The 22,171-nt window shown below is 44.9% G+C and overlaps 1 protein-coding gene across 1 annotated transcript; it reads right to left on the bottom strand.

The window, feature by feature from the left end:
• Positions 1 to 572: 572 nt before the first annotated feature.
• On the bottom strand, positions 573 to 20,736 carry brd1a (bromodomain containing 1a). The gene is made up of 14 exons (XM_083794493.1): positions 20,274 to 20,736; positions 16,705 to 18,100; positions 15,547 to 15,703; positions 14,886 to 15,032; positions 11,879 to 12,007; positions 10,999 to 11,311; positions 10,050 to 10,382; positions 8,956 to 9,494; positions 8,524 to 8,704; positions 7,647 to 7,761; positions 5,738 to 5,871; positions 5,026 to 5,135; positions 4,190 to 4,344; positions 573 to 3,726 (listed from the first exon to the last, which is right to left on the bottom strand). Exons 2-14 carry the CDS (start codon positions 18,078 to 18,080, stop codon positions 3,543 to 3,545), a joined length of 3,873 nt encoding a protein of 1,290 aa, XP_083650619.1. The 5' UTR covers positions 18,081 to 18,100; positions 20,274 to 20,736; the 3' UTR covers positions 573 to 3,542.
• Between the last annotated feature and the right edge of the window lie 1,435 nt (positions 20,737 to 22,171).

The following is a 22,171-nucleotide window of genomic DNA, read 5'->3' as shown; positions in this document are numbered from 1 at the left end:
GCAGAATGGGTAATTTCTATAATAGAAGGGTTAAGAGTATGGTCTGAATTTAAATACTATTAACCACTTGAACCCTTGAGCCCACTATTCTGGAGGTAACATTTCCCGGAAATAGCAGATCTACATGCTCACGTGTTGTGAGTGATGTGACGCTTGTGAGCTTGTAGAGCAGCTATTTCCGGCAAAGAGATTTGGTGTAGAAGGAAACGAGAGCAGACCAAGTACATAGCTCAGGTCTGTTTTACCAAGTGCAGATAGAGGATTTAAGTGGCAAAGAGGAACATTAATGCCAAGGAAAAAGTCAAACAAACAGCAATGTTAGAAATAACAAGTGGAAAATATGTCACATCATGACATTTATAATAGAAACATACTGATTGAGATATTCCGTAAACTTGTTAGGTTCCACTTGTGTTGCAGGTACATAGCAAGCGTAAAACACAACACAATCCACTAGCTTCCAGGTAAAAGCTGGCTCCAAGACAGATGAGGACAAATCATTTACCTACTTGGTGGGTTTAAAAAACAAAACATAACATTTTTACTTTCATATTATAATTTTTTTGTTTTATTTTCTGCTTTAGTACAAAAGAAACATTCCCAGCAATAGTTCTTCAATATGACAAAAACAGGGGGAAAAAATCTACAATTAAATATAAAATGAAATACCAAAACCATTCAATGCTACCCAGAAAACAAAAGTCTACTATAAAAATGAATGTCATGAAGTCTACAGGTAAATTGTATGAAATGAAAGAAATTAAATTTAAAAAGGCAATCATTAGAATCCATCTCAAAATGTGCCACATTTGCCACAATCGATACTCGCGTCTTTCTGTGAATATAAAGTAATGCAAAATACTTTACAATAAGTTAACACAGGCACATTTCCCAAGAACTGTAGCCATACGCTCAAGTTAACAGTCAAATAATGTTAGAAAATAAACGTTTACATGATTTTTTTCTTGTCTTTGCAATAGTTTTGCACGTCACACAAATGTATCCGTAAAACATATCAAATCAAATAAAAATCTGGGCAGCAACATTTATTTTGGTTTTCTTGAGAGGAACACTTTTTTGTTTTCCACATTAAACTTCCGGTATGAGCAATCGAGACTTACATATAGATTTAATATTATAAATATGTGAACAAAAATATACTAAAACTATCCCCCCATCGCCCCTCCCACCCAAGTAAAAAACAAACAAACAAAAAAAGATCAATGTCAAATGGAACTTCAATAACTTATTATAAAACAATAGAATTTTTGAAGGGAATACTTTCAGAAACATGTTTTAGCCCTATTCGTTCACACTAAGGCTTCTATGAGCTGTTTTATTTATTTATTCTTAAATCAGAAAGCATCACACCTTTAGTGCTGCTAACAAATCAAAGTATAAATACTAAGAAAAGTCTTGTACAGTACCCTTTTTTTCTCGTCAAAACTACAAAATAAGTTAGTGTCAGGCAATTATACAGATTATTTACAACGGTCATTTAAATATAAACAAAAGGTCCTCTTTTATGTGGATTTGACTTGAGTGAATGTTTGTTACCTGGCAAGAAAATAAGCTTTGGCTACAGTATGCTGATCTGACCACTCACAGAAACACACTCAAAAGCAGGGTGAGAAATTAACTATTTTGTTTTGTTTCTCACGGTGCTCAGTTTCAGCTTTGCATGATTCATAGAAGAGAAGACAATTCAGACTCGTGTGAAGTGAGCGGTGCCTTTCGTCACAATGATGACGTCCGATGATGTCAACAACATAATATCCAATCATATGAGCACATTCCGTTCTCAAACGGACAGACAGACATACAAACGAAGCTGTGCATTTGAGCAGCTGCCCCACTCAAAAAAAAAAAACACAACCACTATAAAATGAGGAAAACTATATTCCTCCTCAGTGGTTTGTCCAATTGATATGAACTTGCACATGGCCAATGGCCATTGGCATATGAATTTGATTGATTGAATACTTCATTATCAGGTTTGTTAAAAGTACAGGTAGTACAGTCAAAGGTTATGTTAAAAGGAGAACACAAAAAGCAGTGGCTTGTTGCCATTGTGGTCCACAAGATTGTTTTGTGTTGGCCGGGAACAAACCCAGGTCAACAGCTTGGAAGGCTGCTATGTGAACCACTATACCACCAACGCAGGGAGCGAGGAAATGAGGAAGCCAATTTCCACAAATCTAAGCTGTTTATCATTATGTTAATGATGTCAATTAATTCTCCTCAGTGGACCAAAGTCTCACATCTGCACATAGTTTGGATGCATCCATCCTGGGTATCCTTATACTTTTATGTAGCACCTGAGTTCAGCCTCCCCGACAGTGACGATATGACAGGAAATAAGTTAAAGCAAAATATGTCGCCTCTAACGCAAGGAATTCTGCAGTGTAGGACAGACCTGGTCGTTGGTGACCTACCACAGTGGCTGGTCTTGTAGGTGGACAGCAGTGTGGCTGTGTAAATAAACCTGTAAAAAACAGAGCCACATTGGTGCTGCGACCTTCAATGTTAATCTCCCACCCTGCTCCAAAGCTTTGAACATCGCATTTTCTGTATTTTGCATAAAATTGCATTTCATCTGAAATGTGTCACCTTTAGTCTAGTTTTAGTGGAATAAATACCATATGATTTTAGTAGACTGAATCTACAGTTGTTTTTGTCGGGAAAAATAATTCAGTCACAACAATGACTGACAAAAACTGAAAATAGACGATCTACAAGCTCGCTGCGACCCGTTGAGAGACCCAAGATGCACTTAAAAAGCACAACCGAACACAAACAATGGATATGCAGCGGAGTGTGTTGAAATGACATGGAGGCAGTGCGTGAAGGAGCGAGGGGATCGGCAGAGTGGTTTAGGAAGGAACACAGCGGCGTTCAGCACCGCTGTGAAGACACATGGCAGGCAGCAGTCTCTCGGCACACAGTCAGGAGATAGAAGGACAGACTGGAACATTCGTTTTAAGCAGCAAACCGGGTCAATGTCCGGCCAGTTTTGAGAGGAGTGTATGTAAGGGAACGGACACACCAGGGGGAGGACCGCCATGACGGCTGTCCAGTAAACACGTGTTTAGAGGCCTCTGCGGAGACAGTCAGAAGAGTAAGGTAGCGGATATCAGAGGTACAGGTCAGGCCTGAGAGCAAAAACGGTTGAGGAGTAAGACGCGCACGTGTGTGTGTGTGTGGGTGAGTGCGCTTGTATTACTATACTTGTGAGGGCCAAATGTTTTATGGTTAAAGAGTTAGGCTTACAGTTAAGAATAGAATCATGTTAGGGTTAGGCATATAGAGTTTGGGCTTAGGGGTCTGGGCTGCTGAGGTTACATTTATTCCCGCTTTAAATTTAGGTGGGGCTGTGTCGCGAACCAAATATAACAGATCTACAAGCTCACAACACATCGCAGTGCTGGATGTGTGTTGCGAGCTTGCAGCCTTGAGAAAAGCCGTTATAATGGCATTCATAAAATCGCCACCCTAAAATATATGTCCTCACAAGTAAAGTAAAACAAAAACGTGTGCGTCTTTCAGTCCACGTCACTCAGGTCGCTGATAGGCTCGTCCTGCACTATGCTCAGGTGGTTCATGGCGCGGTTGAAGGCTATCTGGACGGCCTTGCGGATGCTTGACGTGCGTCCCTCCATCATCTTGATCTTGTCTATGGTCTTGTCCATCCCCAGAGGAACCATCTTGGATCTAGGTAGCCATTGCCTGCGAGGAGGGGGACAAGAGCAAATGGCATGCGTCACACGTGTGACTGGGATACCAAAGACTATAAAAGAAAATGGGACCTAATGCCTCTCTGCTTGGCACTCAGCATCAAGGGTTGGATTGGGGGTAAGTCCCTGCGACATACTAGCGCCATGTCCAGGGGCTGTACTTGTACGTCAAGCTGCCTCACGCGATAGAAACTCATGGCTCTGCGAGGCTTACTTACTAGAAAAAGAGGTTGTGGCTCAACAGTGGGATTTCTCAGTGCTAAACCCAAAATCCACACCAAAAACACTCAAAAGATCGCACACGCCAAACCTCAAGTCATTAGAGGACTAAGTACTCGCATTACCAAAAGCCTGTCATCAGAGTAATAGTGTTAGCAGTAGCGGCAGTAATAATGAGCGGCAGGAGAGGTGTCGATGGAGGGTTCGTTTACCCTTGCCTGTTACATGGCACTCACCAGCTGCGTTTGTTGTCGAAGAAGAGGACCAGGTAGAGCTTCTCTTCCTCCTTGATCTGCATCTTCTCGCCGACACGAAGCACGTCCATGGGAGGCATGGGGATAGACACCCCGTTGTGCTGACAGCCCACCCGGGGCATGTGGGGGTCTATTATCTGTGCAGGGGGGTTGGGCGTAATTCTAAATTATTCCACACTTACAACATTTCTCTTCGTGTCGCACTGTGGGCTTGTAATGTAGCCGCTGGATGTGTGTGTGTGTGTGTGTGTGTGTGTGTGTGCGCGCGTGCGTGTGTGTGTGCAGCTGATTGGCTGAGCACAGAATGTGATGTATGATGATATGATTATGGATGATGATAAGAGTGCCCCTCACTTCACGCGGGTGTAACTTTATTGATATAATACTGAATAGCCAACGCTAAAATCTAAAATGGCAGATGCCTTCTAGGTTTTAATGGGATGAAGCTGTGGTGGTTTCAACTGAGTACACCTCATGCCACCTGTCTGAGCAACTGCATCAGTTACTATATTCAGACAATGCATTCAGTCTGTCCGTTCCTTTCAATATATGGTTTTACCTTGAATTGTGAGATGGTTTATAAAGAAAGGCTGCCACCTACTGGAGAAGTAGGAGTAGTTAAATGTTTTCAAAAGATGAATGCCAGAAAGTACCAACAGAAGACACGTGTTTAGGATCTTAGGAGTACGACCACAACCACATGTCTTTTGCGTCAACGGTCTTCTTTGCATATACATAGAACTGAAGCCAGCTAGTATTCACAGTTGGATGATATTGATGTAACACACTCCCTGATTAGCACACAGTCACACACTCACCAATGCAGGGTAGGAGGGGTATCCACTACATTTGGCCCAAACAAGCTTTAGGGGCTCCAGTGCAATTGTTGCAGCACTAGCGGGCATCCAGATGTTGCTGTTGCCCACCTCTGTAGAAGCAGAGACAACAGCAGAAGAGCGTCAACGTTGAGCACACGCAGAATCACCATCACAATGTAAACGGAACTCATGATCCTCTAAGGCCTGGTAAATTACAGCTCCTGACTAATAGGCTCTCAAAATTCTGCAAAAAGACCAAAGTGCGATATGAACAAACTCTCTTGGTGAGGCACTGTACTTTTTTATTTTTTATTTTTTTCCGGCTTACGCCTTTTTTATTGATTTTTGAAGGGACAGACAGTAGGCTGACAGGAAACGGGAGAGAGATGGGGGGATGACATGCAGTAAAGGCCGTGTCGGGTCCGGGAGTCGAACCCACGGCACACTGCGACTGGATTACCAGTCCGGTGCCCAGACCGTTACGCTACGGCCTGGGCCGGCACTGTACATTTTAACCCATTTTGACCTGAGATCAGATTCTATAAATGTCTTCTACATCCTGACAGTTTTCTGAAAAAGCTATGTTTCTATGTCAGTCGTACAAAATAGCAGACCTACAAGCTTGTAGATCTGCTATTTTTCAATAGCTAAAGCATGACATAATGCTAACACCAAAAGGGGTTTTAAACTACTAAAACTACTCCAAACTCACCGGCGGCGATCCGAGCGGCTTTTGCAAAGTTCCCGTTTTCGATGCAGGCGATGAGTTCGCTTTTGTCGTCCACAGTGCTCCTCCGGACCAGGGCGGGTTTCCCCTTCCCGCATTTTGGAAGACTAAGGGTGGTGCTGGGAGAAAAATATAACAATATAACATTTAATATAACATTTTGGAAGACTAAGGGTGGTGCTGGGAGAAGAATATAACAATATAACATTTAATATAACATTTTGGAAGACTAAGGGTGGTGCTGGGAGAAGAATATAACAATATAACATTTAATATAACATTTTGGAAGACTAAGGTTGGTGCTGGGAGAAAAATATAACAATATAACATTTAATATAACATTTTGGAAGACTAAGGGTGGTGCTGGGAGAAAACATAATATAACATTTAATATAACATTTTGGAAGACTAAGGTTGGTGCTGGGAGAAAGATATAACAATATAACATTTAATATAACATTTTGGAAGACTAAGGGTGGTGCTGGGAGAAAAATATAACAATATAACATTTAATATAACATTTTGGAAGACTAAGGGTGGTGCTGGGAGAAAAATATAACAATATAACATTTAATATAACATTTTGGAAGACTAAGGGTGGTGCTGGGAGAAAGAATAACATTTAATATAACATTTTGGAAGACTAAGGGTGGTGCTGGGAGAACAATATAACATTTAGGAATACTAAGGGTGGTGCTGGGAGAAAAATATAACAATATAACATTTAATATAACATTTTGGAAGACTAAGGTTGGTGCTGGGAGACAAATATAACGATATAACATTTAATATAACATTTTGGAAGACTAAGGGTGGTGCTGGGAGAAAAATATAACAATATAACATTAAGGAAGACTAAGGGTGGTGCTGGGAGAAAAATATAACGAACAAACAAAAATAAAAGTGGGAAATCATTTACAATTATCTTTACGGAATACAAATGTACTGCCTTGTTAATGTACAATATACTCTAAATGTTTAAATCTTCATTGATTACCTACACATTTACAATTATTAAAGTAGTTGTTTCTAATCTGTATTCTGGATATGAAGCATCAAAAGATGTGACGCTGCCGAAATACACAAATGTGCGTGACTGACTAACGTAAACGATACAGAGCCACCTCCAGGGACAATTTATTTATTTTTTGACCACGATTCTTATATGAGACGATTCTAAGATGACCCAATGTTATTCTCCATAGAGAAATTACATGGGGATGAACGAGTGACGTCAGGACTTCGGTACTCCATATGTCGCGCCATTGACAACTCAGTCCGTCTAGCATACATGCATAACCCATTTTGGGCGGGAACGCCTTTTGGTGTTTTAAAGCATTATGTTATACTTTATCTCAGGGTTCCCCAATAGGCGGCCCGCCTATGCCTATGCATGTCAAACTGGGCATCCTTTTCAAATGGGGTCTTGCCCTGAAAATGAATTTTCAGGGCAAGACCTCGACCTCACGCGGACTCGGCCCCCAGCCTGGTACCGTAGTCAAAATATGGCCCTTGAGGAAAATTAATTGGGGAACCCTGCTTTAGCTATTGAAAAATAGCAGATCTACAAGCTCATAGCGTGGCACCGAGTGAACTTGTAGGTCTGCTATTTTTGAAAAATCGTGAAAATGTGCCTCAAATCTGATACAGAAATATAAGGTTTTTCAGAAAACCATATCTATGGTCAGTCCTACCTGGTGCTGCCTGGCAGGCTGCTGAAAACCATATCTATGGTCAGTCCTACCTGGTGCTGCCTGGCAGGCTGCTGAAAACCATATCTATGGTCAGTCCTACCTGGTGCTGCCTGGCAGGCTGCTGAAAACCATATCTATGGTCAGTCCTACCTGGTGCTGCCTGGCAGGCTGCTGAAAACCATATCTATGGTCAGTCCTACCTGGTGCTGCCTGGCAGGCTGCTGCCAGACGAGATGGAAGACTCTGACGCACAGCGTCTCCTAGGTTCCTTGTGCTCCTCCTCGTCCTCGTCCTCCAGGAAGCCATTAGACAGGCCTGAAGAGGAGACGAGGCAGCGGGAGTCAAGACCCCAAAGTAACGCACATGCAGTGGGAATTGGGAAACCAACAGTTCAACCAAGTAACACAATACTGCCCAGCCGTCAAGGCCAGAGGGCGGCGCCGATGCCAGCAAAATCTGCAAAAAAACGTAGAAAACGGGTCACTTCCGCCCCGCGCCGGAAGTGATGTAGTGTGTCGTTTCTGTAGGCTAAGCCTAAGGGGACGGACGGACCAGCAGCGATGAAGATCAGCGCGGCTTTGATTAACGTTTTAATAGGCTATAAACAAGGCATTTTATGCCATTCTGAGCATAAATAAGACTAATAACCGCATGCACGTGTACCGCAGACTATTATGTACGCCGTTTCTACAATGAGAGGCCTATGGATGCTAGCTGTGGAAGTTAACCGAGGCAAAAATAAAGGTAAATAAATATTTTTAAATCTCAAATCTCGTGTTTCTCGTGGATGGCCCAGGTGACCTCAATACCTTTCCACGAGAGATCTCGAGGATAGCACGGATTGGCTTAAACTGTGAAAGGGTATGTCTGACTTAGTATGGGCAGAAGTGAAAGCGCTATTGGAGGCGCAGCCTACAAAGGCCCTTCAACATGCGCGATTCCAATTTGGGGATGGTTTTATTTTATTTTTTATTACAAAAACGTCGGAGGACTACCGATTTCGAAGGCACTCGGCCTCGGGTCTTTAGTGTGTTCGTGCCGTGCGTCTGGTCAACATGTGACCGTTTGTTTGCTCACCCGTGTCGAGACGTTTCACTGGGGTCTCCCCCTCTGCGGCGCCCTCCCCCTCTGCTCCGCCCCCCTCGCCGTCTCCTCCGCGTCTCCTCTTGCGGCCGTGGAGCAGGTTCTCCAGCCGCGGTATCACCACGGACAGGAAGGTCTTGGAACCCAGCGCGTCCTCCTCCTCCTCTTTGTATGGCTGTCAATATATCACACATTTAAGTTGACGACAAATTGTCATGCAAGTGGTGATACATTGTGAACAGAAATTACATTTTGTTTTGGCTTTTAGGCTTCGAAAATAAAGAAGTGCACAGGGCAGATATGACAAACAGCTGAAATATACCAAGAAGATACTGTCATTTGTATAAATTGTATATTTAAAAAGAATAGCGGAAATAGCAGATCTACATGTTTTCAACGCGGATGTAACAATTGTGACGAGCTTACCTCTTTGGCCCCTTTCCCACCGGTGCCACCTCCGTCCGGCCCCGCGCCGCCGCCTCCTCCACCCGTGCTCCCCCCTCCCCCTCCCCCTCCGTCCCCCCGGCAGCCTTTTCGGGCGGCGTGAGGGATGGGAGCGGCGGCGGCCGGCGCCCTGCGCTTGCGGAAGAGCACGGCCGTCCGCCGGCTGACCGTGGCGGCGGGCTCGGCCAGCGTGGAAGTGGCGACCGCGCTCACGTTGCCCTTCGGCGAGGCATTCTTGGCGTTGGAGGAGTGAGAGTGACCGTTGAGGCGTGGTGGTGGCGGGAGAGGAGGGGCGGGGGGAGAGGGAAGCGCGGGAGGAGGAGGAGGAGGAGAGGAGAAGATTTGGTCTGGCGTCTTCCCCTTCCCTCCGTCAAACTTGACCCGTTTGTCGGGGGTCTTGCGGTGGCAGTCGGGGGCTGAGTCGATGGGCTTGAGCGTGGGCGGTTCAGGGTCTCCGTCTGGGTGGACGAGGGGAGGTATGGAGTCTGACGGCTCCAGCTTGGGGGGCATAGATTTGTCCCCTGTGGGGTGGAACAGACAGACCATTAAAGACCTTTAAACCATTCAACTAGAAACACCATGTCAACGTGGCTTTATTAGTCTGGGATCCAGCCTGCTTGCTACGTTCAGTTCTTTTTTTCCCCACTTCGTAAATGTCCGAAAATCCTTTCTCCCAAACGGGAGAATTTGGAGAAAACAACTTGTGGCTTCTGAAGTACTGATTGGTCTGTGGAGAGGACCAGTGTTAATATGATGTAAAACTCCAGTCACTTCCTGAATCCTCCTGACTTGCCTACGTAATGGAAATAGGGGTCAAACAGGAGCCTGGCCAGACTGAGTAGCAAAGTGAGAAAAAGACAAACGTAGCGAATCAGGCTAGATTCCAGACAATGACTTTATGTCTCCACCAACCAGTTGGGGTTTACAGTTGAGGTATGGAAATTAATTGATTCCAAGACACATTGCAATGTGGACATGGATGATCCTGCATTGATATTACATAATGGATAATTAATACATGTTTATATATACTGTATATACAAAAGAAGGGGAACATTTTCAGTTTTGATACAGACCTTCATCGTCTGGGCTGTGTCCATTGGTCTTTGTGCTCTCCTCGTCGGCCGACACTGGAGCCAGGCGGGAAGAAACGGAAAGAGAGGCGGAAGAGGTGGAGTTGGAGTGGGATTTGTGGTGGTTATGGTGGTTGCGGTGGTGGGAGGGCAGGACTCGCTTCAGGCTCATCTCACTGCGGACGTCGTTGATGGTCTTCTTGAGCAGCTTGAGGCGCTTGCTGCGCGACGGGCTGGACTTCATGGAGCAGGTCAGGTCGAACTTCTCCAGCAGCTGATGCAGCTGCTTGTCCAGGGACAGGTGCTGCCGATTGGCCGGCTTCAGAAGACGGTCCACTGGGGGGGGTTCACAGAGGAAGGGGCATTGGATTAGGGCTGGTCAGTTAACTGAGAATATATATATATCCGAAAACCAATAATTGGATCAAATAACTTACTGAGGCACTACCGACTGTGCCACCAAGAGGTTACATATATATTTTTTAATGGTTAATTATTGTGTAAATTAATCAATTTTAAGTCATATCGCCCAACCATGCTTAGTCTGTGCGATCTCCGCTCTCACTGAACTGACAGCATGCGTTCCCCATATATTGTGCTGCAGTAATCTCATCGCATGTCAGTGCCATCTACCGATCAGCGCTGAGCTCGAGTCTTTTCAGAGCCGCTACATAATGAAAACCGACCCGAGTTCCGAGATGATTACGGTGAATTATTATGGTAAAACACGGCTCCGGGACCCGTACAGGTCTCAGGTACTGTCGGGTATTTTCGTAATCGGGGGAACCCGTAAAGAGATCCATTTCCAAGTAACAAAAACGCAATGAACAAAAAAGGACAATTACGTGAAGACAAGACAACATACAATAAGATGTCCACTTCTCCGTGAAGAGCTCCATAACAGATGTCCAAACCATGCACGTCATCGCTGGCTGCAAGGCAACCTCCTTACCGTCCTCCCAGGAGAAAGCCGGCTGCGCCTCCACCTTGGGCGCCTCGGGGAGGTGCATGCCGCTCTCCGCGTCGAAGCCGATGCGCTCCGCGTCGCGCCGCGTCTTCCTGAACAGCACGCCGCCCTGGTCGCGGAGCCGCACGGCGGCCCGGTGGAAGTACGTGTCCTTGGAGTTGTACTTCATGCAGTTGCTCACGATGAGGTTGAAGTCGCCCTCGAAGCGGTCCAGGCTGCTGTAGACCTGGGCGTCGATGCGCTGCCGCATGGCAGAGAAGTCCATGGGCTGCTTGATGTGGTCCAGGTAGTCGGGAACCTAGTGGGAGACGGACAGAGCGCCAGAGAGGACGTTATCTTACCACATTAACAACCAGCGTCCCTAACGTGTAAAAAATAGCACAAAAAGTCAAACCAGACAATGCATTGAAATACTAGTATATCCCAATTCCCAAGCGGCACACTTTACTACTTATTTCGATGGAAATAAGCGAATTAGCACAAAAACCCAAACCCCAGTGAGGGCTTATATTAGGGGAAATAGCCAATAATGCACTTTTGCACAAAATAACACCTGGACCTCTTTGGTGGGGACATAACAACTACAAATAAAGGTAAGAAAGCCTTCTAGCATGGAATTGTCCTTTAACAATCCTTCCATGCCTGCCATACCACCCATGACCATATTTTAAAACAAAATGTTAGACGCCAGAGGATTAAGTGGCAATAGCCACTTGGTAAGGGCTTATGAGCTTCAGGCAGTACTACTTGTCAACTAGTGGGTGTCCTAGAAGTAGTAGGTAGACCATCTCCAACCACAGCAGATACTGTATGTGCTAGTCATTTTGGCCTATTTTTGACCAATTCTAACGACGGGTAAGCTCACCTCGGTGAGGTCGACAGGCTGGGAGAAGATCTTAGCCTGGTCTTTCTCCTGGAGTTGATCCAGTAGATCCCTGAGAAGAATGTTGAACGGAGACAACTGTACCTCCAGCAGGGTCTGCTGTAGCTTCATCTGACAGACAGACAGACAGACAGACAGACAGACAGACAGACAGACAGACAGACAGACAGACAGACAGACAGACAGACAGACATTTTATCCAGACAGTGTTGATTTCGTCAATGACAAAAGATGTTCGACTGCCTTTTTTCACTGACGAAAACGTAATAAAAACTAAATTAAAACTAACCTACTATGACTAAAATAAGACTAAATAGTAAATGTACTGACAATTTTGTCAACAGATCTTGAAGATCCGTCAACAGCGGATCTACAAGCTCACAACGCGTTGCGCTGCAGCCAAGTGTAAAATCTGCCATTACGACACCATCAAGGCCCTCCAAAATACATTTTGTCGACAAACTAAAACATTTCAGGTGACTCAAATATGACTAAAACTAAATACAATGTTACTCAAAAAACTAAAACTAAATCAAAATGTGCTGTCAAAATCAACCAGAGTCTCTTTTCAATCTATTCACCAGCAGTTTCCAATTGTTGAACATTTCATTTTTCTTTCAACTAGTGACAAGACTATTGCATTCTATACTGTGGTCCTAGACTCACTGTACAGTACACATCTTGTTCATATTGTACATAAAATAGTAAATACCATACATGAATATTATATTACTTTGCACACTGCACTGTGTATGCATAACGGTCATAGTTTATTACACTACTCATTTTTGTATTGATCTCGAAATACATTCTTTGCATTTCACATATCCTGACAATTAGTAGCAGTGTGCTGCCACCGGGGGGCGCTTGGGGAGCAGAATCAGTTTCTTGCTCAAGAAGGACAAAGGACTAGAATTGTCCCTATTTTGGGCAACTTTTCAACAAAAAAATGTATTAGAAATATAAAAATAGCACAAATAGCAGATTTACAAGGTTCTAAAGCAGCACAGTATGATGCGTTATAAGCTTATAATTCTGTAATTTTTTACCATTTGTCATATTCCTATCTAAATAAATATATAATTACAACTATAATGTGTGTATAAACGTATGCAAACGTATGGATTGTTGTGTGTACTGTTCCAGAACACTGGAGAAAGACATGTACCTGTAGCTGCAAATTTATACACGTTGTGTGAAGTGTAGACACTTTTTTTCCAGCCAAAGGTTTTTGCCAAAGTGTTTGCCAAGCAAAAAAGTGGTTTCAGGCATTGCAGCGATCAAACCAGAGATCGTTTAGTTATACACATCTCAGTTCTAGCTTTCTGTAATGCATCGGTTCCTAAACGAGAGATTAGACGCTTGTCCGACTTCTGGCCGCGTTGTGAGCTTGTAGTATGGTTATTTTCAACACCTCTTAATTCATATTATTTTTATTTATGGAATTTCAAATGTATAGAAGTTTAAGTATAAGTATCTGGGAGTACAGATCGACGAGGACCTGAGCTGGCACACGCATGTTAAAACACTGTGTTCTAAGATACACCAGCGTCTACACTTTCTCAGAAGACTTAGGCTTTTTGGAGTCAGTGTAAATATCATGTTGACCTTTTACAGAGCTAGTATAGAGTCAATCCTAAGATACGGTATGTCCAGCTGGTTTGGCAATCCAACTGTGAAGTACAAATCTCAAATAAGTAGGCTAGCAAATATGGCTGGGAAGATCATGGGCATGTCCACCCCCCCCCATCACTCCCCAGGCCATCTTTGAACAAGCAGTGTTGAGACAGGCTTGGAAATAATATTGTATCTGACCCTTTGCATGTATTGTACCGAGAGTACGAGCTAATGCCATCCGGGAGGAGGTATAGAACTCCACGGTGTGTATAATAGATTTAAACACTCTTTTGTTCCCCTGTCAATCAAAATGCTCAATCAGAGATTGCCGAATGCACTTTAATGACTCAGAGATTCAGGGATTGCCAAAAGCACTTTTTTGACTAGTTGCACTTTATCAAGGGAATGTGTGCAATATCTCTGTTTTGTGTATATGGGTGTTTCATCGTGTTTTTCCTTTTTGTGTTATTTGTATGCAGTTGTGTCTCCAAGACAAATTTCTCCCAAGGGAGACAAATAAAGACAACCTTGAACCTTGAAGTTTGTTTGTTTTAACATTTATAAAAGTATTTTTTGTATTTAAAAAAACATCTTTTGAAATATATATATATATATAATTATTTTGAAGGAAAAGGAAAGGGGATTTTTACTCGAGTAAAAATGGGTCCGTGGGCCCAGACAGTTAGCTCACCTAGGCTGCCAAGCCAGCCGGACAGCGTGCCGTGGGTTCGACTCCCGAGCCCGACGGCCTTTGCCACGTGCTACTCCCCACCTGTCTCCCCCCACAAGGGACTAAATTATTTTCGCTCCTATGCCACCAAAATGTGGAACGCCCTACCAACAGTCATTAAGACATGTGAATCCCTTGACTCCTTCAAAACCGCTCTCAAAGGGCACCTACGGATGGCTGCAATTCGAAACTGGCCTCTGTAAAATCTGAATCCCCCCCACCCCCCCCCCCCCATTTTCCCTCACTGTATATTGTATCTTTTCCCTTTTTTGCTTCCCATATGATGAATTCCTGTTCTGTACTTTAGCTACATAGAAATGTCTATTTGTATGTCTCTAAATGTTTGTATGTCTTTAAATGTTTTGATGAATTGAACAATGTGGACCCTGTTGTAAACAAGTGTAATGCTTAATTGGGTCGTCCACTCACAGTTGACAGTCTTTGTATTGAGTTTGTGCTTAAAATGTACTGTAAATTCTACAAACTGTTAATAAATATTTCAATCAATCAATCAAAACCCTTTCCTGTCTGACTACTGTTCCCTATCAATAAAGGCATAAAAAGGGTCCGTGACCCACAAATGGGTCCCGACCCACTGTTTGGGAAACAATGCTGTAACAATGCTCTTCACTCTCTCCGTACCTCTTCTCTCTTGAGTTTCTCTCGCTTGCGGATGAGCTCCAGCAGCAGTCTGGCTCTCTCCAGGTCGTGGCGGAGACGATGCCACTGTTTCAGCTGTTCCTTCAGAGCCCTGCCCTCCTCCTCGTTCTGCTTGTGGACACCCGGTCCCTGACAGAAGAACAGCCAAGAAGAACCAGACCAAATAGTAGAATATAAGTTTTAGATGCAAGTTTTCAGACCCTCACCAAGGAGCACCTTTCGCTACACTTTTTTAAAACTTTCGAGCACCCAGACCCTTTCTTTTTTTCTGTAGAATATGAAAAACATTCAACGTGGCACCCTATTTTGGCCATGTCATTATAGGAGCTTGCATAAAATAGGGCTTGAGAGAATAAGCCGGTAGCAGGTGCTCTCTTTCGAAAGACATAATGCTCTTCCACTTGCACGCACCATTTTGTTCCAGGTTTGTTCGGTGGAATTTACTAAATGTTTCTCGGTCGTACAAATCTAGTGAAAGGAATCAACACTTTCGTTCCTCGCTCATGGAGCACAGAAGCGACAGATAGAAATGATGGGCGATATATGTAGTAACTATAGTAGTAACTACGAGTCAGACTACGAGTCAGACTTCAACATGGCTTTAATATCAATATATGTGTGTGTGTGCACTCGCTGGACTGACCGCCTGTGTGGTCTTCTGGGACTGCTGGCTGGTTTGCAGACGTCTGATCAGAGGTAGGCCGTTCCTCGACTGTCTCTTCAGCGACCAGTAGTTCAACACCAGCTCCACAAATGCCTTCTTCTTCTGAATAGACACCTGATTGAGAATGGTGTTCAACCTGGAACGACAAAGATAGACATGAGCAGGAAATCCCATTGTGAGAAGCAGAATGGGACAACTTTGAAAAAACGTTTCAAATGTGTTAATGCCTCTGTAAGACAATACAACCATTTCTGTCCCAAGTGGAGAGAGAGACATGCACTTTCAATGTGCCGGGAATATATTAGTCTGTAAACTCTTGCCTGCGAGACCTTTTTGCATGACATTGAAATGTCATGCAAGTCGTTATAGTAACACAGTACTTCAGTACATTTCACAATATCTTGTGATGATTCTTTCTAAGTGTGGTTTACTAGACAGAAGTGTCCTTGAGCAAGACACTGAACCCCTAAACTGCTCCTGATGAGCAGGATGGTGCCTTGCATGGTTGCCTCTGCTGTGCACAGTGTGCAGTGGGTGAATGTGATGCACATTACACAATGTAAAGCTCTTTGGGTAAAGTTCAGAACAGTGGGTTGCGCACATCCAGTTCATCACTGGTGCTGGACTTCAATTTGTGTGAAAGTTTTAGTACTACAGTGCTTGAAACATAGCAATGTTCTCGAGCACAAGAGTACATTGTACAAATATTGTACAATGTACAAGTTCAGCCATTTAAGGCCAGGGACAAGTTGACCACTTGACTTGCCTGGACTCAAATAGCTGAACTTCTCCTTTTACAATGACTTTACAGATTTGTAACCAGATTTTAGTTTGGATTCCTAGCATGCTCATTTGACTGAATGTCAACGGTGGCCAAAACGTGGTACCATCTGTAATATTTTCAGTGTTTTAAACCAATTAGGAATAGGAGCAGTGCTGTTCTGCAGACTTTTATTATTTCGAGCTATCAAAATACAAACCATTTTACTAGGCTTCGCTGCCACATGTTATTTGTAGTACTAGTAGTTAAGTAGTTAATTTCACAGAGCATATATATTAAAAAAGGAAGCAACATCAATGTACTAATTGCATGAATCCCACACAATGCACCATATTTCATGTTATCAGTGGTCTCACCTGTCAGGGGGGAAATTAGGCACAGTGGCGGGCACCGCGTCCTCCTCAGGCTCCGGCTTGCTCTTCCTCTTCGACCTCCCTCGGCCCCCTAACCCCTTGCCGGCCTTCTTACACAGTCCATTTTTAGGCTTGGCGTCATCGTAGATGGCGAGGGGCCTCGGGATGCAGTTGGCGGGCGTGTGCGCGCCACAGTACGCCGTCTTCTTCACCGAGAAGGTGGGCTCGCCCGCCTCCGTCACCTCCTTGATGGGCTCCATCTTCATGAAGAGGCCAGCCTTCTGGGCGCAGCTGACATGGAAGGCGGTGTAGCAGTTGGCCTTGTGACACTGGATGCAGGCCCCCACGCCACGCTGCTTACAGAGGCAGCAGGTGAGCTTCCAGCGGGCGGCGGGGATGAGGCGGACGCCGTCGATGGGCTCGATGAAGGTGGTGTTGGAGAAGCCCACCTCGGGCACCCACAGAGCGCACACCACATGGCCCCAGCGCCCGTCGTCCGTCTTCTTGACGGCACCGCCCTTGTTGGGGCAGAGGATGCAGTCGGCGGGCCGAACAGGCGACTGAAGGCAGTGGCGGCACAGCCACTGGCCCTCGGGGATGTAAGGCACGCCATAGCACTCCTGGTGCACCGCCACGTTGCACATGTCACAGAACAGGATGGCGTTGCTGTTGTGGCACTCGCCGTCAGCGCAGATGCAGCAGATGGCGTCCTCATCGACGGGTGTGGGCGGCTCACCGGCGGCGCGGTCCAGGCCCTCCAGGTGTGACTCCTTCTCAAAGCGGTCCACCAGGAACTCGAACACATTGTGGGACACCAGGCCGACGCCCTCGCTCCGCCGCTTCTCGTTCACCAGGTCCAGCCAGGCGTAGTCCTCCTCGTCCATGTCGTACTCCGTCTCCTCGTCCAGCTCCTCCTCCGTCTTCTCCTCGTGCTTGTAGAAGGCGGACGGCCGCTTGGGGACGGCCGGGAGGTTGTACTCCACGGTGCGGAACTTGGGCTCCGGCAGCTTTGGGCCCGTGGCGCCTGGCGCCGACGGCACGCCCCTGCAGTCTCCGCCGGCGGCGATGCCCAACGCGGCGTTCCTCCTCTCGCGGCTGTTCTTCAACCGGACGGACCTCAGCAGGACCTGCTTCTGAGGCTTCTCGGCATTCTCCTTGTTGCTGGTGCACTCCAGCATCTCCTGGGCCATGGGGTCATCGTCCGAGATCACGCCCAGCTGGTCGTAGACGCTCACCCGGTGGACGCGCCCGTCGATCTCCATCTCCACCATGCGCTTGGCCTCGGCGAACGTCAGGATCTCCTTGTTGGGCGACGGCATGATGGGCGACGGCGACCTCTGGGGTGCCGGGGCCCGGTGATGCCGAGCTTTCTTCTTCATCTTCAAGAGCCGTGGTGTCGCTGTGAAGATAAATGCGTTCACAGGCAGTGAGAAAAATACTGAATATAAAAATAAATAAATAAACATTCATCCCCTATCAGCTGAGGTGTCACGCTACTCACGTTACAAGTTTTTGTTTACATGGAGACTTCAGTCTTTGAAAATGTAAAAAGGCTGTTGCTGGTCTTTGAGGCTGTTCTTTACGGGGTCATTCTATGAAAACAGACGGTCTACAACTTGTAGATCTGCCAGTTTTGCCTATTATGGCATGACCAAAATAGGGACGCCAGGTTGAAACTAACTTAATACAACAACCTTGAACCATGACTCACCAGCTAAATGAACTACATTCACACACCTCCGAGCCACCATAGATATTACGGTGCAGGTTTGCGGACACTAAACACACACACTGCTTGCATAGCTCTAAATTATACAAATACAAAACAAACATGTCATTAGAGGGCTGAGAGCTTAACTTGTGTTCAGAAGATAAGAACAGGTTGCCCACGGTGACAACGAGATAAGACCGGCCCGCCACGATGCATGAAGTGCATTCTCCTGTCGAGGTTAACAAAGGAATTACCTTTCTGCATGAGAATGTACGCTTTGGTGTAAATCATCACAATGAACCCGCCATTGCATTTGTTTTTCATTGAGTCAGAAAGAACAATAGAACATTGCTCGTTCATCTTATCCTACAAGCTGGCCTCAGCTCACACCAAACATACTTCCTAAACGCAGGCAAGAGTTGCATGCAACTTTACTTCTCATTAGTTGATGGAGAAAGACGTTTTACTTTTAAACATATATAATGTCTGCTGTGGTCCAATTAGTTGTAAGCATTATAAAAACTTTATTTCAGAAAAGTAGAGCATGCACATGATCCAGTCTGGTGATCACATGCAGGACAAACAGAAGCTCTGCGTAAAACAATATTAGAAATTTACACTTGCCACCAGGCAAATGCTGCTGTTACATTTTTGACAGCAGTTAAAAAGTCTGACTAGTGACTATCCAAGTGTCACATCCAGGCACTCAGGAAATAGCCTTTTCACACTAGGTCTTCACTGACTTGTTTGTCTCCGGTGAGCACCTGACTCTACCATAAAAGTTTTTTAAATAATACATTTAGTCAAATTCTTACAGCATGCAGGTTGTGAAATGTGTTAAACTTAGAACCCAAGGACATTAGCAGGCGCTTTGGCAGGGGGCCAAAAAAGGTGTGTTTCCTGTATACTGTAACTGTCAGCAGCAACTTGGTTAGTAGTATTTTATCAATGGGTTAGTGAGTCATTTAAACGTCACAGGGGGAAGGAGGAGGCCACCTACACGTTAGTAGTACTACTATATAGAGTAGTAACTGTTGGTATACTGACTGAGCTATTTGGACAGGGTGCAGACTTAGAGGCTGTTGTTATAAAACAATTATAACCAGTATGACAGAGTGTTGGTGGCCCAGTACCTAAAGCTTAATTACAAAAAGTACAGACCGACTGTACGCATCACAGAGCTGGCTTTGAAAGCTGCCTTGTATGTCAGTTTTATTTTAATTTAGATAAACAAGCGCCAAAGTATAAACAGTACAATTTTGAGGTAGGCTATTTTTGTTTTTACTTCATTGGAGTGTTTCCAGTTTTCAGTACACTCCACTAGGTACACTCGGAGTCCACAGTACAATCCCTAAATCTCAGAGTAAATGTACTTTTACTCCATTACAATTCTATTAAAACTTTAGTTACTGGTTACTTTGACAGATTTTGATTATTACAAAACACACTAACCACTTATTCAGCCCTATATACATTTAGATCGGCTATTTTCAAAAGATATTTTATACATTATGGACTGGAACATTATGCATACAATGAGTAGGCTACTTTACTTTCCACCACTGCACCCTGAGTGAGTCAGTGCACTGATAACTGGAGCTTTAACAATAACATTAGCGCAGCGGCCAGTAGCCTCCCCTTCTCCTTCTCCCACGGAGCAAATGGCGTCAAACAAAAACAAATTAAAACAATTCAACCAGCTCGCTTCCTTCCTTCCTTCCTTCCTCCCTTCGTGCATTTTTGGGTTTGTTTGTAGAGCACGCTCCTCCACTCCAGAATCAATGCAACAGACAGAGCCGAAAAGTCAGCCAGAAGAACCCAACAGAACTCCTCCGCGATAGACCGAAAAGAAGCGACCGACCTGGGCTGTGGTTCTTCGTGCAGAGCGGCGGGCCCGCGGCGGCAGAGCGGCCTCCTCGGCCTCGGCGGTGGCGCTGGCTCCGTACACCGTGTTCTCATCCAACCAACGGGGCTGCTTTCAAGGCTCTTTTCTCTCCGCCGCTTCACACAACGAACGAACGGCGGTCCCGGGGAACGAGAAGCGGCCTGATCCAGACTTTCAGTGTTGGCCGTAGGAATGGTGCTCTGCTGCTCTCCTCGCGGGAGGGAGAGCACAGGAGCAGCGAAGAGTCGAGAGCAGCGACAGCTTCTTGTTCTGCTCTCCCCTCCGCCCGACAACAATCGACTCACTGCAGGCTGAAGAGCAGCAGCACAGTGGAGCCACAGAGCTCCAGTAGTAGTGGTGGACGGTGGTGGTTATTGGTTATGTTTGTTCTCACTACTGCTCATCCCCCAACCAACCCAACACAACAATGCGTCCCACCCGACGCAACGTAACGTAACGTAGCCACCAACGTAACGTAACGTATCGCACGACTTGACGTCTAGCCGCCAAGCCCCCAGACAGTCAGGAGTCAGGACCGTGTGTGAGGGCTCTAGGGGGAGGCTCGCTTGGGGCTTTCCATGGGGGTTACGGTCGGGTAGCTGCTCTGTGGGCTGTGGCCCTGTGGGGCTGTGTCTGTGGCTTGCTTTGTAGCGGAGAAGCGGGGGTAGCTTGGAAATTTAATAAAAGTAAAAGAACATAGTTACATAGAACATATGGCCTTATTGTTTTATCACTTCATTTTTGTTTTGCCTTGCAGCCCATCACATTCACATCCACATCATCATCATACGTTTAACAACATTAATGATCAACCCCCGGTCCCCCTTATAATATAAACTATACATTACCTCGCGTCACGGGAATTGAGTTCTGCGTTAATGTACCAGTACCTATATCTATTCTGCATACTGTTAATAAATACATTAATAAACATTAATAAACATCGAAAACATTAATAAACGTAGGATAGGCCGCCTATATAGGATAGATGTGATTGTGAATGTGATCGATTGTAGAACGCCCGCCCCTATACCAACAGTCACTAAGACATGCAAATCCCTTGACTCCTTCAAAACCGCTCTCAAAGGGCACCTACGGAGGGCTGCAATTCGAAACTGCATGGCCCCTGTAAAATCTGACCTTTTTATAGGCTAACCCTAAAAATAACAAATGTGTAACATGGCCTACAAATTCAATAAAGGTTTGACATGATCTTTATTTTCAGGCCTCACATTCTAATTGTGTGGCGAGACTGCTGCTGACTGCATGTCAATTGTCAAACATGAAGGCCTGCTGTCATGTTCATGTCAAAAATAAATAAAATAAAGTGGTTCTGCAAGGAATCTACAGAGAAATACATTATACATCATCCAATACCAACATGCCATCACATCATTATCTGAACAAAACAAACTGTAACAGATACAGATACTGTTACAGTTTGTTTTGCAAAAAGCAAAAATTCTGTTCTGGTTGCAGGTTGGGTGAGGCCTAGGATCATCATTATGGATACACAGGTCACAGGGGCCCAGAAAACATGTCTACTGATGTGTCTGTCTACTCTATGGTAGGCCTACAATAAATAATTCAGCATTTTTGTACAGTGGTAAAGTGAACAATAATGACAATACAAGGTATTTTTTACACACATCCTTGACCACCAGAGGGCCCCTGAGAGAGGATCATTCGTGTCAAGAAACCCCGTCGGTTTGTTTTAAATAAAAAGGAACATTTAAGTTTTTAATTAAAACTCAGTCAGTCACTATACTCACTATAGGGCCAGGCCTATACGAAATTAGGCTGATCCAGCGTGCAACAGTAGCGCGTTTATAGAAGGAGAAGGAATCATTATTTTTATGTGCATATTATTAATA

The sequence above is a fragment of the Protomyctophum parallelum genome (assembly GCF_964188405.1).
Source record: "Protomyctophum parallelum genome assembly, chromosome: 22".
Lineage (NCBI taxonomy): Eukaryota > Metazoa > Chordata > Actinopteri > Myctophiformes > Myctophidae > Protomyctophum > Protomyctophum parallelum.
Note: the sequence above shows the minus strand (reverse complement) of the source record. Positions and strands in the feature narration are given on the sequence as shown.

What these genes read in the sequence shown, in the direction of transcription:
- brd1a (XM_083794493.1), bottom strand. Translation starts at nt 18,080, where the DNA reads ATGAAGAAGAAAGCTCGGCATCACCGGGCCCCGGCACCCCAGAGGTCG. An exon ending in ACACAGCCCAGACGATGAAG is followed by an intron (nt 9,495 to 10,049) that starts GTCTGTATCAAA and finishes TCCACCCCACAG; the next exon opens with GGGACAAATCTATGCCCCCC. An exon ending in GTGGGAAAGGGGCCAAAGAG is followed by an intron (nt 8,705 to 8,955) that starts GTAAGCTCGTCA and finishes ATATATTGACAG; the next exon opens with CCATACAAAGAGGAGGAGGA.